Source organism: Pectinophora gossypiella, chromosome 26 (genome assembly GCF_024362695.1).
Source record: "Pectinophora gossypiella chromosome 26, ilPecGoss1.1, whole genome shotgun sequence".
Lineage (NCBI taxonomy): Eukaryota > Metazoa > Arthropoda > Insecta > Lepidoptera > Gelechiidae > Pectinophora > Pectinophora gossypiella.
The window spans coordinates 4,099,775-4,113,543 of NC_065429.1; the positions used below are offsets into that span (position 1 = coordinate 4,099,775).

General features: G+C 36.8%; 2 protein-coding genes and 1 long non-coding RNA gene across 6 annotated transcripts in view; 1 reads left to right on the forward strand and 2 right to left on the reverse strand.

The window, feature by feature from the left end:
• Nucleotides 1–683, reverse strand: part of LOC126378516 (LHFPL tetraspan subfamily member 2 protein) — a 492,824-nt gene extending 492,141 nt beyond the window's left edge. For all 3 annotated transcript variants that reach the window (XR_007568087.1, XR_007568086.1, XM_050026926.1), the window contains exon 1: nt 339–683. Coding sequence is in view for 1 of the 3 variants with exons in the window: in XM_050026926.1 (XP_049882883.1) it covers nt 339–514 (176 nt within the window). In the remaining 2 variants the exon portion in view is untranslated. The remainder of the gene's footprint in view (nt 1–338) is intronic.
• A 2,916-nt stretch (nt 684–3,599) lies between these two features.
• On the reverse strand, nt 3,600–5,006 carry LOC126378579 (uncharacterized). The gene is made up of 3 exons (XR_007568103.1): nt 4,821–5,006; nt 4,190–4,320; nt 3,600–3,683 (listed from the first exon to the last, which is right to left on the reverse strand). It is a non-coding gene; the product is annotated as an uncharacterized LOC126378579 (long non-coding RNA).
• Nucleotides 5,007–5,357: 351 nt separating this feature from the next.
• LOC126378363 (cullin-1) overlaps nt 5,358–13,769 on the forward strand; it is a 51,150-nt gene continuing 42,738 nt past the window's right edge. The window contains exons 1-2 of one of the 2 annotated variants that reach the window (XM_050026649.1): nt 5,358–5,593; nt 11,368–11,632. In XM_050026649.1, coding sequence (XP_049882606.1) covers nt 11,576–11,632 — 57 coding nt within the window. In that variant the 5' untranslated portion in view covers nt 5,358–5,593; nt 11,368–11,575. Of the gene's footprint in view, nt 5,594–5,676; nt 5,835–11,367; nt 11,633–13,769 lie in introns of those variants that run through there. The other variant, XM_050026648.1, reaches the window with a different exon arrangement.

Here is a 13,769-nt window from a genome sequence, read left to right on the forward strand (position 1 = left end):
ATTGCACACACATACATGAAACATATTAAATCAATTTCTTGCAAGCCACCAAAGACAGGAAGTATTTATTTTTATAAGTATGGATGTAGCATAAATTTTATTTATTATTAAAAAATATTTTAGTTTTAGAATAAATTACATCATACAATAAGAATTTATTTGCTGTAGGTATAATACAAACTAATAGGAAATGCCTTTTATGACAATAAAAGGTTAGGTACCGAACTTTTCATAATTTGATTTTGAATGTAAATTAGGTCAAACCTACCCATTGTTAGGACAATTTCAATACTTTTATGGACCTAAAAGTTTCAAATTTTCACAAAAATATTACTTACCTATTATAAATTCCGACACTTGGGATGTAAAAGGTTGTCTTATTATTCTCGTTTAATACTACTGGTTGCGCCAAAAGCCATTTCGGCGTCATTATACCGGTCAAAATGAACATAAATGCAACCAAACTCAGCAGGAGCCATACTAGACTTCTACCAGTTATTATAACGTAACACATGGTTGATAGGAGCTTTTATCAAAATAGGCGGAATCTTTAATTTACTCTGAACACTTTGAAACCACTTCTTACTAGTTTTCCTACTTATACGAAAAGAAAATAAATAAAAAATCTACAGTCGTCCTAAACGACAACTCCCTCCTGTGATAAATTGTCAAAATGCATGATGTTCTTGTAGCAAGAATAGAGTTACGTTTACTAGAGAAAAAGATAGGAGTCGAAATTTTACTTACGATAGACAGAGATAGATTTTTTGTGACGCTACTGGAACTCTATTGAGATTTTTTTTTAATCCTTCGCGAAAAGGAGGCAAGAGATACACCCGTAAAACCAGTAGGTCTGAGAACCTTGGTTTCCAGCCAAAAAATGAATGAATGGTCTGTTCAATCCATAGACATATAAGAGTATGGACTGGAAATACCTACAAAAAAAACGTGCCACTTCGTCGCATAAAATGGCGGCCTTTACTAGGGCTGCAAGCTGTTTCAATACTAGGATTACCATACTCGTACCTACTAGGTATAGCATCTTCTTCTTTGCGAGTCGATGGCGATCGATACTAAATTTTTGCTGACCAATAATAGGTATAGCATTATAATAATAAGTATTCATAAGAGAACAGAAAGGGAAGGTAAAGGGTAATTAGGTGGTGTACTGTATTTTTCGCAAATTTTTCGTGTATGTTTTGTGTAAAACTTGTTCTTTTTGGTATGTTGTGTGCAATAAAGTATATTTGTATTTGTAAAGGGTTTAGTCAAGATTTATCTAAGTAGTTTCCTTAACAACTCTATAACATTGATTACATTCTTTATTGCGCACAATTCGAATCCACCTGGAGTGTATAATGAAACATAAATTATAACGTAAATCTGTTTATTAGTAAGTATTAATTTCACACATTATTTATTATGTAACTACATTATATTTACAATAAATACAAATCTAAACAGTGTCAATTTGTTTAGAAATTGTCTTTGTGATACCCTGTCACATTGCATAGTCATAGTCATTTATTAATAATAAAATATATAATTAATATATTATTATTATTATTTATTATTATTATTATTATTTTTTATTTTATTATTATTTTTTTTTTTGTTTTCATATATAATTATTATACGCTTTCGGAGGAAGAAAATGTAAAGTTAAAGCAAACTTTCTTATTTCTTGGGAATACTTCTTTGGCAAAGGTAAACCTTGAAATTTGTTTACCTGCCTTTTCAAAAAGTCTTGCGGTCCTGCCAATTCTTCCATCAATACACTTTGCCCTTTATTATTTTTATTTTATTTTTTATTTTTTTATTAGGTTTGCCAACAGACAAAAACACTTTTACATATAACTTAACCTATTTACAAATACTGGACTAGTGCTCGTCCAATTATAGGCAAACACAACATGCTACTTTATTAACGCTACAAAGGACGACAATCTACATAAAAAATAAAAAAAAACAACAGAGAAATAAATCCTAAAAAGAATAAAACAACACTTAACTTAAATGGTTAAAGATCACTCGGCCAAACGAACATTCACAAAATTATTTAATATTTTTTTAAATTTAGGTAAGGAACAGGATAGCAAATCGACTTTGGATTCCTTATAAAAGTTATTATGTTCACGACACATTCTAGGTACAACGCTAAAAAATCCAAGATTGGTTTTAAAGTTCCTGATTAAAAAAGGGCGGAAATTTTGTAATCTAGCATTTGATCGTGGTATCGAGAATCTTAACTTGGCCAGCAATTGTGGACATATTATATGACCATGTATAATTTTATACAATAACACTTGGTCCGCAATCCAGCGCCTATCCCTTAACGAAGTAAACTTGAAATACTCGAGCCTTTTTTTATATGATCCAACCACAGATAACTTACGCTGATGTACCGTTACTAGAAACAAAAATTTCTTTTGAATTCGTTCCAATCTATCGATGTGGCACTTGTAGTGGGGACTCCAAACAGGGGAACAGTACTCCATCAAGCTTCTCACCAAGGATGTATACAAAATCATCAAGGGCTTTATGGTCCTGAATTTTTTACAATTGCGCCATACAAAACCTAGCATTCGGTATGATTTTTTAATTATATTGTTTAAATGTGTATTAAATGTTAATTTGGAATCTAAGACCACACCCAAATCCCTAATTTCACACACTTCTTCTAAGACCGTTCCCTCTATTTCGTAATAGGTGCTCAGTGGATGAACCTTTTTAGTGAACTTTATGTGCTTACATTTCCCAATGTTTAAAGGTAGTCTGTTGTCAGTGGACCAAACTGCCAAGCGTGTAACATCTTCCTGTAATAGCCGCGAATCACAATCGTTTTTAATAATTTTACAGATTTTAAGGTCATCAGCAAAAAAGGAGACACTAGAGTGATGAATAATTTTCGATACGTCATTAACAAAAACTAAGAAAAGTGCTGGACCTAGGTGTGAACCTTGCGGCACACCTGATGGCGCTGCAAATATTGACGATTCGTGCCCACCGACCACTACTCTTTGCGATCTACAGGACAGATATGAACGAAACCAAGAAAGCAACATACCATGAATACCAATACCATCCAGTTTTTCGATTAGCAGATTGTGGTCCACTCTGTCAAATGCTTTACTAATATCGGTGTAGATAGCATCAACCTGCAAGCCGCTATCAATTGCCTCTGATAGTTCCTGAACATGGCAAACCAGGTTAGATACCGTAGACATATTACTGCGGAAACCGTGCTGCTCGGAAACAATTAGTGGTCTCAGATGCGCCGATAAAACTGTGCAGACGATGGACTCAAAAACCTTACCTAAAAGTGAAAGCAAGGAAATTGGTCTATAATTAGATATAACCCTAGCATCACCACTCTTTGGTATCGGTATTACATTTGCTATCTTCCATAATAAGGGAAATGTACCCGTCGCCAACGAACAGTTGAAAACTAAAGCAAGAGGTCGTGAAATAGCCTTCACACAATTCAAAATAAAGACAGCGGGTATGCCGTCAGGACCAGCTCCTTGTTGCTTTCTCAACTTCCTTATTACGCTCACAATATCGCTCTCTGTGATAAAAAAGCCTCCCAAAGTTTTTTTATTTGATTTTTATTCTGCAGATCTTCCATAATATTCTTCAAATTGGCTATCTTTTAATTTTTTCATCGCGTCTTCTTGAACAGACTGAAATAAAGTTTAATAATAATGTTAAAACAGTGGCCCCGATTCCTGCAGACACCGCCTAATTTTATTTTAAGTTATAGCCGTCATTTTCATATCCGTCGAAAAGGAAAGGGACGGATGATTCACAGCTCTTAATTTTAGGAAGAATGAGTAAATGAATGAATAACCCGGGCGAATCAAAAGGTACGTCGCTGGTATGCAATCCGTTTGACGTGCTGTCTACTTAACTGTGTCGGGTTATTGACGGATGTAAAATTTTTAGGCGGTTGGTTTAGATTTGTGCTTAAAATTGACGTGTGTTCCATAAATTTTATGCTTGTCGATTACCCGTCCCTTTCCTTCTCGGCGGATAAGAAAATGACAGATATAACTTAAAATAAAGTTAGATGGTATTTACAGGAATTAGCACCAATGTATGTACTAAAATATATCTGATTTAAGTGCATTGTGTACCTGGTTGAATTATACTATATCATGTTAAAAATATAAAATTATTTGATAAATACCTTTTCATGTACTGACTTATGAGACAGACGTACGGGCAATGGCAGCACAGACGACGTTGCAGCTGTGGATTAGTTTTCCAATATCACCTGTTTCAGTAAATCCAGTCGACAATTTTGGATTGAAAGATGGCCTGAAATGAAAGATAACATTCATTTATTTATATAAAATTTGTACAACTCATAATTGTTTCGACATATAATAGTTACAGACTAAGTATATTAAGTACATAATAATATGTAGTTGAATTATAGATAGTATAAACATGTTGTGATAACATGATACAAATATGTTATCTATCTAGCCAGTAGTGAGATGATGCAAGCTAGGCTGAAATTTAAATATAAATTTAAACACCAACAGCCTCTCTCTAACCATCGTCTTCTCAAGCTTTTATTTCTTGGAAACCTGTTAACGTAAAAATAATAACTAGTATTCTTAGCCAGTATTATTGGCGCAACACTAATTTGACTATGACGAATAAAGATATTGGAAAACAAAGAAAAATACGGTTTGTAGTATGACAATTACTCAAAATATATAAAGGTTTAATACAAATTCATGGCTCAGTTGCGTTGTAACATCAAAATCTATAGTATTGTTTGTATTATTCAATGAATACGGGGTACTAACCTATGAAGTGACAAATACGGTTGATTTCTGTCCTTTCTGGCACCACACTGTACAATACAATACACGGACATGTTGAATAACACTTTTTTCAACTTCAACTTCGATTTAGCAAATCAAATCCTCGTAATTTATCCGCAAAACACAAAATACGATCTCATAAACAGCTACTTGACAGCAGAAGTACCACAAAACACAGCGCATAAAATGGCGAAAAATGTCACGCACCTACAGCTGTTGTGACGTCATCACAAAATGTTGCCATAACTAGAAATAACAAATATATATTTATCTCTTTTACCAAATGAAATTTTGTACTAGTAAAAAAGAGACAAAACGATTATTGACGACCTGTTTCATAAACTACTCATATTTGTATAAGATGATGTTTATATAGTAGAACAGGGCGCCTCCATATAATTTCCTATCTCTATGGTTCAATCATTCAGCGTTCAAATAAACGCCCGTGTGAGTTAATCGCTTTACTTTTCCTGAACGCATTTTTTTAAACAGTGCCATCTAGTGCGAGTTGCATGGAACAAAACACACCTTCATATTCTTGTTTCTTTTCATTTGTGAATTTTGTGACTGTGTGTGTGTGTGTGAAGTGATAATCGAAACAAAGCCTAATTTTCAGGAAAGCATATAAAATTAGAATTATTGCGAAATAAAGAAATTGTGATAGACGACAAATCGTTATACAGTTATTTTATTGTGTTGTGCTCGTGCTAGATCTGAGTGAAATGTGGTCGATGACAGTGTAAAACGGGTGCTACGTAAGTATAAGCTGGCCAAATTTAGGTTTCCATCTTTAGCCGTGAAGATGTTTTATTGCATGTTTTTTTAACTGTGTAGGTTTATAGCATACGACATCTGTCAAACGCAATAGGCTGGTATTTTCTCGTATATAGAAATCAGTCGTAGTTCCATAATTTTTGTTTAAAAACGTTCGTTTTATTATGTTTGTGTAGTGCTAAAAATAGTGCCATGAGATATACTAAGAGAGTGAAAAATAAGGTACGTTTTGGAAACATAACGGGGCTTGCAAGAAACATGTTTTCTTGTGCCCTTGTTGGTTGCAAAATCAAGTTCCTTTGTCAGATTCTGTGTACTTTTACTTTTTCCCTCCTAACACAACTCGATGTTAGCACAAAACGATCATTTCCCGCTATTTCGTAAGATTTTTTTCTTAAGGGGGTACACAAGGAATCTTAGAAAGTGGTTTCTATAATGTGGTGCATATTTAGTTTTTTTTATTGGTGATGTGTTGAGCTGTATGTAAATGGATCTTTTCTAGTTCACTGGGTGACAGCCAGTTATTCAGTGAGTTTTTCTTTTTTAAAATGCAGTTAATCCTGTTGTGAGGTGTCTGGTACATCTTTTTTCTATCTTATGACATTTCATATACATATTGCATATGTTGTTTATAGAAAGTTGTGATTGTTTGTTTAAACAAAGGATTTTATATCACCTTACCTTTATGTACTTCCTATTAAAAATCAACCTTGACAAAGGCCATTTATAGAAGTCTTAATTTTTAGTAAACAGTCTATAAATGTCCACTGTTAGGCACAGGCCTCCCCTCAATCAACCTGCGGGTGTTTAGAGCATTTCTACCATAGAGGTGTTAAAGATCTCAAAAATATTCGGTAATAGTTACATTTCTCTCCTCCTGGCTCATTCTCATTTGCTAACATACCACCACCATCCTCTAACACTTATGTACCATATAAAAACCTACTTTACTTACCTTACCATATTTATTTAGGGTGTTAATGACACTGTAACAAACACTGAGCATCCCCCTCAGTGTTTTTACGGTGTCATTATTCAGACCATGATTCTGAGTTAATATCAAGTGGAATTTTCCATTGCAAAATTCAAGATTTTCAATTAGGTACCTACCTATATAGGTACTTTTGCTATGAAAAAATCCACTTGATATTAACTCAAAATAATGAGCTGAATCTAAATAATGAGAGGGATCCTGAGAATTTGTTACAATGTCACTTACACCCCATACAAGTACTTACAGGTACCCATACCATGTGGGTGTAAGTGACACCATAACAAATACCAAATAAATGTTTCAGACCATAATTCAGAGTTCATTCAAGTGGAATTTCCTATCGGAAAATGTATGAAAATTATGTGTTTTTTAAAATTGTTTACAGTTCCATACTTTTGCAACGGAAAAATCTACTTGATATCAACTTAGATACATGGTCTGAGTCGCCCATCAAAGTCTTCAGCAGCATGGTGTGTGATGTGTGTAAGGGTGTGTGATGTGTGTATGGGTGTGTGATGTGTGTATGGGTGTGTGATGTGTGTATGGGTGTGTGATGTGTGGAAGGGTGTGTGATGTGTGGAAGGGTGTGTGATATGTGTAAGGGTGTGGGTGGATGTATGTGTGTGGTATATGGTTATAGGTTATCACATCATCACCCAAATAGATGATTTATTATGTCAGAGAGGATATGATCAGTAATGTGCCGGTCCTGGGAATGTTCCCACAGTGAGAATAAACGCTCTAAACTATGAGGCTGGCATAACCACCAAGAGTGGCTCAAGCCTCGAAAAAATTAGATAAAAAAAAACAGTGAGAATGAAAAAACTGGACACTGGCACCTTTTTTACAAATTGTTATTTATTGTAGTTTTATCGTATATGCCTAAAGGTTGGGTGATAAAGCTTTTTTTACATAAATTTTGCACCTTTTTATTACTGGGAATTATCACACAGTAACTTTACATATCCATTTTTTTTTTCTTAGCCCGGATTGTCCCATTCCTGGGCAAAGCCATCCCCCCTGAGAATCACATACCCATCTCTCTCTTTATTTAGTTTATTTAAGAGACAAGCGCTCTTGTCGGTGGAATAATCACCTGCATTACCCCGTAGATAGGGCGTGTAGAATGGTGGTTGCCCCAATCGCCTTCCGTTCCGCAATACACCGACCAATTTCTCAATCGGTGATGTTCTAGCTAGAGCCCTACCAGAATCCATTTCCTCGGCCTCCAACCAGTACTGATACCGCTGCTGCCCGGCATCAGGGGTGCGCTTTTGAAGTAGCGGCGCTTACTCGCTACGTCACAAGATCGTCATACCCATACCCAATTAATTAAAAATTCCCAGACATGCATTATAGAAGGAAAAAATATATAATATAAAGTAATATCAACAACACGGAAAATACTTTGTTGCACACAAAGGAAATTCAAGATACAGAAATTAAAGAGACCAGTACAATAGGTGGCCTTATAAGCAATCTCTTCCAGGCAACCCACCTAGCTAGTACAGCTTGTTAACAGAATAAATTAACAAATAAAATTTATATATTTCTTTATTTATTTTTTTATTCTATTTAAATTTCATATTTTATTCATAAATAAACAAACAAATAAAATTTATAATTTATCAAAGAAAAAAATATGAGTGAGTATTGCAGTATGTACATGTGATGTGTTTGAATGTAAAGTCAAATTAAAAAGATTTTGCTCACAATGAAAAGGTTAAAGTGATGGGAAGAGCGGGTTTTGACTGTTTAACCTTTAAGCAAGGTCATTGATAAGCAATTGAAGGCTGACTGTCCACTCCCTTTTGCCTCTGTCCACGTTATATTGTGATTAAACTTATTGCACATACATACATAACATACATACATGCATAAACTATTTTTTTTTTTAGAAAAAAAAAAAAAGTAATAGTAGCAAATAGCTAGTGAGAGTGGTAGTGAATAGTAGTAGTGTAGTAGTATTAAAGTTATTGTAATGTGTATGTGTATGTATGTATATTTTACTAGCTTTTACCCGTGGCTTCAAAGCGGAAATAAAAAATCGAAGCAGATAGAATTGCATAGTCACTGAGGAGCTCGGTGGCGCAGCGGTTAACGCGCTCGGTCTGCGATTGTTGAAGTTAAGCGACTTTCGCAAAGGCCGGTCATAGGATGGGTGACCACAGAAAAAAAAAAAAGTTTTCATCTCGAGCTCCTCCGTGCTTCGGAAGGCACGTTAAGTCGTTGGTCCCGGCTGCATTAGCAGTCGTTAATAACCACCAATCCGCACTGGGCCCGCGTGGTGGTTTAAGGCCCGATCTCCCTATCCATCCATAGGGAAGGCCCATGCCCCAGCAGTGGGGACGTTAATGGGCTGGTGATGATGATGATGATGAGTCACCGGGGTAAGGGTGGGAAATAGGCGTTAGTTTATGTATTGTATTTACCGCATAACATAACTATTCCAATAGAAGTGACTCACGTTAAATGAAAACAAATTATATAAAAAAATAAATGTTTTCAAATTTAGTTTTTATTGAAAATGTGTCATATTGGTGAGGTAAACCTAGCTCAGTCGGTGGTGGGGAGCGGAGAGGAGCCATTCTATACGTAGTATTAGTCCTTATTCGATGGCCCTGTCCCAGTGGCGGCCCTAGCAAAATATATAGGTTGTGAGACATCACAGTGGTGCACCTCAAAATACATTTTTTCCTATACACATTACATACACACACACACACACACACATCATCACATTATATAATTTTTTTTTATTGCAATTAACAACTAGTTACATCACAAACATAAAATGGACATTAACAAGGGAGGATTTATCTCTAAGAGAGATCTCTTCCAGCCAACACAGAGGTAGCACAAGAATAGCGGGAGAATAATAAAAAGAGATGAAATATACGAAATATAATAATTACATCTAAATAAAATAATAATAACTGTATAAATAAATAGACAATTATGGTAATTCCTGTAGATACTTTTAAGTTATCATCATCATCAGCCCATTAACGTCCCCACTGCTGGGGCACGGGCCTTCCCTATGGATGGATAGGGAGATCGGGCCTTAAACCGTCACGCGGACTGCTAATGCAGCCGGGACCAACGGCTTAACGTGCCTTCCGAAGCACGGAGGAGCTCGAGATGAAAACTTTTTTTTGGTCACCCATCCTATGACCGGCCTTTGCGAAAGTTGCTTAACTTCAACAATCGTAGACCGAGCGCGTTTACCGCTGCGCCACCGAGCTCCTTTTAAGTTATATCTGTCATTTTCATATCCGCCGAAGAGGAAAGGGACGGTTGATTGACAGCTCTTAATTTTAGGAAGAATGAGTGAATGGGTGTTAAATCTTTTAAAAATGTCGGACACCCATTAAATGTATGAGTTTTATGTGGCCGCTAAGAGGTCTAATTCACAGCAGGTGTGCCCAATCCAGTTACTCTCCCGTAGATCCGGGACTGCCAGCCAGGGTGGTCCCGTCTTGGCTGATTTTAGCGCCCCCTAAAAGGCGCCCGGTGCGATCGCGTCGCTCGCACCCATGGGCCTCCACTGCTCTGTCCACCCCTAAGGTGTACAGGCGTGTATCTATTTCTGTAATTGCATATAATCATAATTCAAATTCAAACATATCTTTATTCAGAAACATAGTTACACTTTGAATCGTCAATTTTTACATAACGAACGTCTCATCCGCCTAAAACTACTGCAGCTTCTCACGTGTATAAAAATGTTTTTATGTCAGGTGGTATAATCTTATACACATACACAAACAATTATGGTTGACGAGGTTGGTAATTCACCTCACAACCCACACGATAGAAGAAGAAGAACGAATATGGTTATATTTTTCTGTCAATGGTACATCAAAAAGAAAACAGTCTATGGTGATTTCGTTGGCTTCTTCATCAGCAGCTGTAATGAATAAATGCAAGTTTTTTTGGACAAAATTCAGGCATCATTATATAGGGTGTTAATGACATCGAAAATTCCACTTGATATTAACTCAGAATAATGAGCTAAATCAGCCCCCTCAGTATTCGTTACGATGTCCCTTACACCCCGTACCAGTACATACAGGTAGCCATACAAGTAGGTATGGGTGTTAGTGACACCGTAACGAATACTGAGGGAGATGATTCAGACCATGATTCTGAGTTGATATTAAGTGGAATTTTCTGTCGGAAAATTCGTGAAAATTTTTGTTTTTTTTTTTTAATTATTTTCCGTTCCATACTTTTGCGACAGAAAATTCCACTTGCTATCAACTCAGAATCATGGCCTTTATCATCCCTCAAATTTTTCGTTACGATGTCACTAACACCCTGTATATGACATTGTATTGGCACATAAGTAGAAAGTATATGAGACATCGCAAGTCATTGTGCGATAGATTGTTGTGATATGCACAGAAGAGTACTCTATTATTTATTTATAGATAATAAATTGACCATAAAGTATTCAATTTATTACAATGCATTGCGGGGTTGGCAATAAAGATATTGGCTGTGTGTGTGTTTTTGTGTGTGTCATTTTTGTAAAGATATTGGCTGTGTGTCTCTTTATGGGCACGTTAAGCCGTTATTCCCGGCTATTACTAGTAAAACTCCTCCACCAACACAGTGGTGTATGCTCCATACCCCATCCGGTTGATTGAGGGGAGGCCTGTGCCCAGCAGTGGGACGTATATAGGCTGTTTATGTTTTTTTTTTTGTTTTTACTTTTACAAAAAATAAAATACTAATAAAACATTTTCTTTTTTCCAGAATTGACATACTACCAGCGAAGTGCCGTTCCACATAAAATATAACAAATTATGTTATTGTAAATAACATCATATTGTAAATTAAATCACTACATGTATACACTGTGATCTTGACAAGTGATAGGCTATTTTTTTATACTAAACCAACTTGGATGAGTTGTGTGAGGTGTTAGTGCAATCTTTTTATTTATGCGACATTGCTAGTTAGAATGAGCTCTATTAGCGTCAGGCCTCCGCCCCCGTTGAAGCAAATCGATCTGGATCAGGTAAGTACCTCTATTATTGTACTTTTTTTAAAATCAGTCAATCAAATACTCTGGCAACGGCCTCCGTGGTCCAATGGTTTGAGCGTTGGCTCACGTACCGGAGGTCCCGGGTTCAAATCCCGGTGGGGCTGTATCCCCACGAAAATCACTTTGATCCCTAGTTTGGTTATAGGACATTACAGACTGATCACCTGATTGTCCGAAAGAAAGATGATCCGTGCTTCGGAAGACACGTTAAGCCGTTGGTCCCGGTTACTACTTACGATGTAAGTTAGTAGTCGTTACATAAGCCGTGTCAAGGGCCTTTGGCGGCTCAATCATAACCCTGACACCGGGGTTTATGAGGTTGGTATTCCACCTCACAACCCACACGATAAGAAGAAGAATACATTCGTGGTGTCGTGTTAGGATCATAGTACAGTCACGAGCATTAATATGTATACACTTTGGTACCATATTACATTAACTTTTTTGACAAATTGAACTGTAAGTCTCACTAAATGTCAAATATGTTAGTGCGACAGAGTCCTAGTGGGCACATTCTATTGCTCATGTCATGACTGTATCTAAGTGAAATTCCGTGGTCTCTGCCTACCTCAATGGGAAATGGGCGTGATGTATGTATAAGAAAGGTAAATAGCCGCGACCCAATTTATCCGAACTTAAGCATTGTCTTACAACCTACATCGTTGACAATGGAGCGATTTTCCATAACTGAACGTTTCGACACGCCTAATGGACATAACAGTTTCTGCAAATACTTGTTTTTAAATGTTACTTTGCTACTTTTCGTCGGATCTGTGATAGCTTTATTCGGAGTCTCACTGTGAGGTCGCAGTTCGAATCCCAACTCAGGTTTTGAACCACAGATTTTGACATTCATCATCACTAATTTAACAGCCACGCTCTTGTCGGTGTAGCATTCTCCATGCTTCTTTTTAGGGAAAAATAGGGCAGTGGTTTCCCTTTTGCCTTCTGCCCCAACTCCACAACGTATGAGTTTAAATTCATATTCCATTTCGGTGGGGACATATCACAAAAAAAAAACACTTTGTGATCCCTAGTTTGGTTAGGACATTACAGGCTGATCACCTGATTGTCCGAAAAGTAAGATGATTCATGCTTCGGAAGGCGCGGTAAGCCGTTGGTCCCTTTTACTACTTACTGATGCAAGTATGTCGTCGTTACATGAGTCATGTCAGGGGCCTTTGGCGGCTCAATAGTAACCCTGACACCAGGGTTGATGAGGTTGGTATGCCACCTCAAAACCCACACGAAAAGAAGAAGAAAATAGATTAAATTCATGTAGATAGATAGATAAAATACTCTATAGAGCCCAGAAAATTTCGGGATCTCGCGGGATTGATATTTCTAATCCCGCGGGATCTCGAATTTGCGACCTCGAGTCGGGATTGCATACCCTAGTGTGTATGTAGGGTGTGTATGTATGACTGTTCATAACAGTTATATATGTATGAACAGTCATACACACCCTACACAGTATACAGATACTGTACACCTCTGCCTACTCCTTTGAGGATACAGGCGTGATGTTATGTTATGTTAATTACATACATCCGTGTCGTTTTATAAATGTTGCCAAAGTAAAACTAATGGGAAAAGCGAGGTCTTACAATTCAGTAAGTCTATTAGGAGGGAAATTCCCAGTGGTTCAACTGGTAAGACAAAACACACATTATTCAAAACAAATTTAAAATCTTCTATCGTGTGGGTTGTGAGGTGGAGTACCAACCTCATCAACCCTGCTGTCAGGGTTACTATTGAGCCGCCAAAGGTCCCTGACATGGCTCATGTAACGAATACTTACTTACATCAGTAAGAAGTAACCGGGACCAACGGCTTAACGAGCCTTCCGAAGCACGGATCATCTTACTTTAGACAATAAGGTGATCAGCATGTAATGTCCTAACCAAACTAGGGATCACAAAGTGATTTTTGTGATATGTCCCCACCGAGATTTGAACCCGTGACCTCCGGATCGTGAGCCCAACGCTCAACCACTGGACAATGGAGGCCGGAATTTAAAATAATAATTACATACAACAAAATCACGCTTTATAACAAGAAAAACGTGTCTGCGAAGCAAAGAGAGCGATACCATGGTTATGTCATAGTT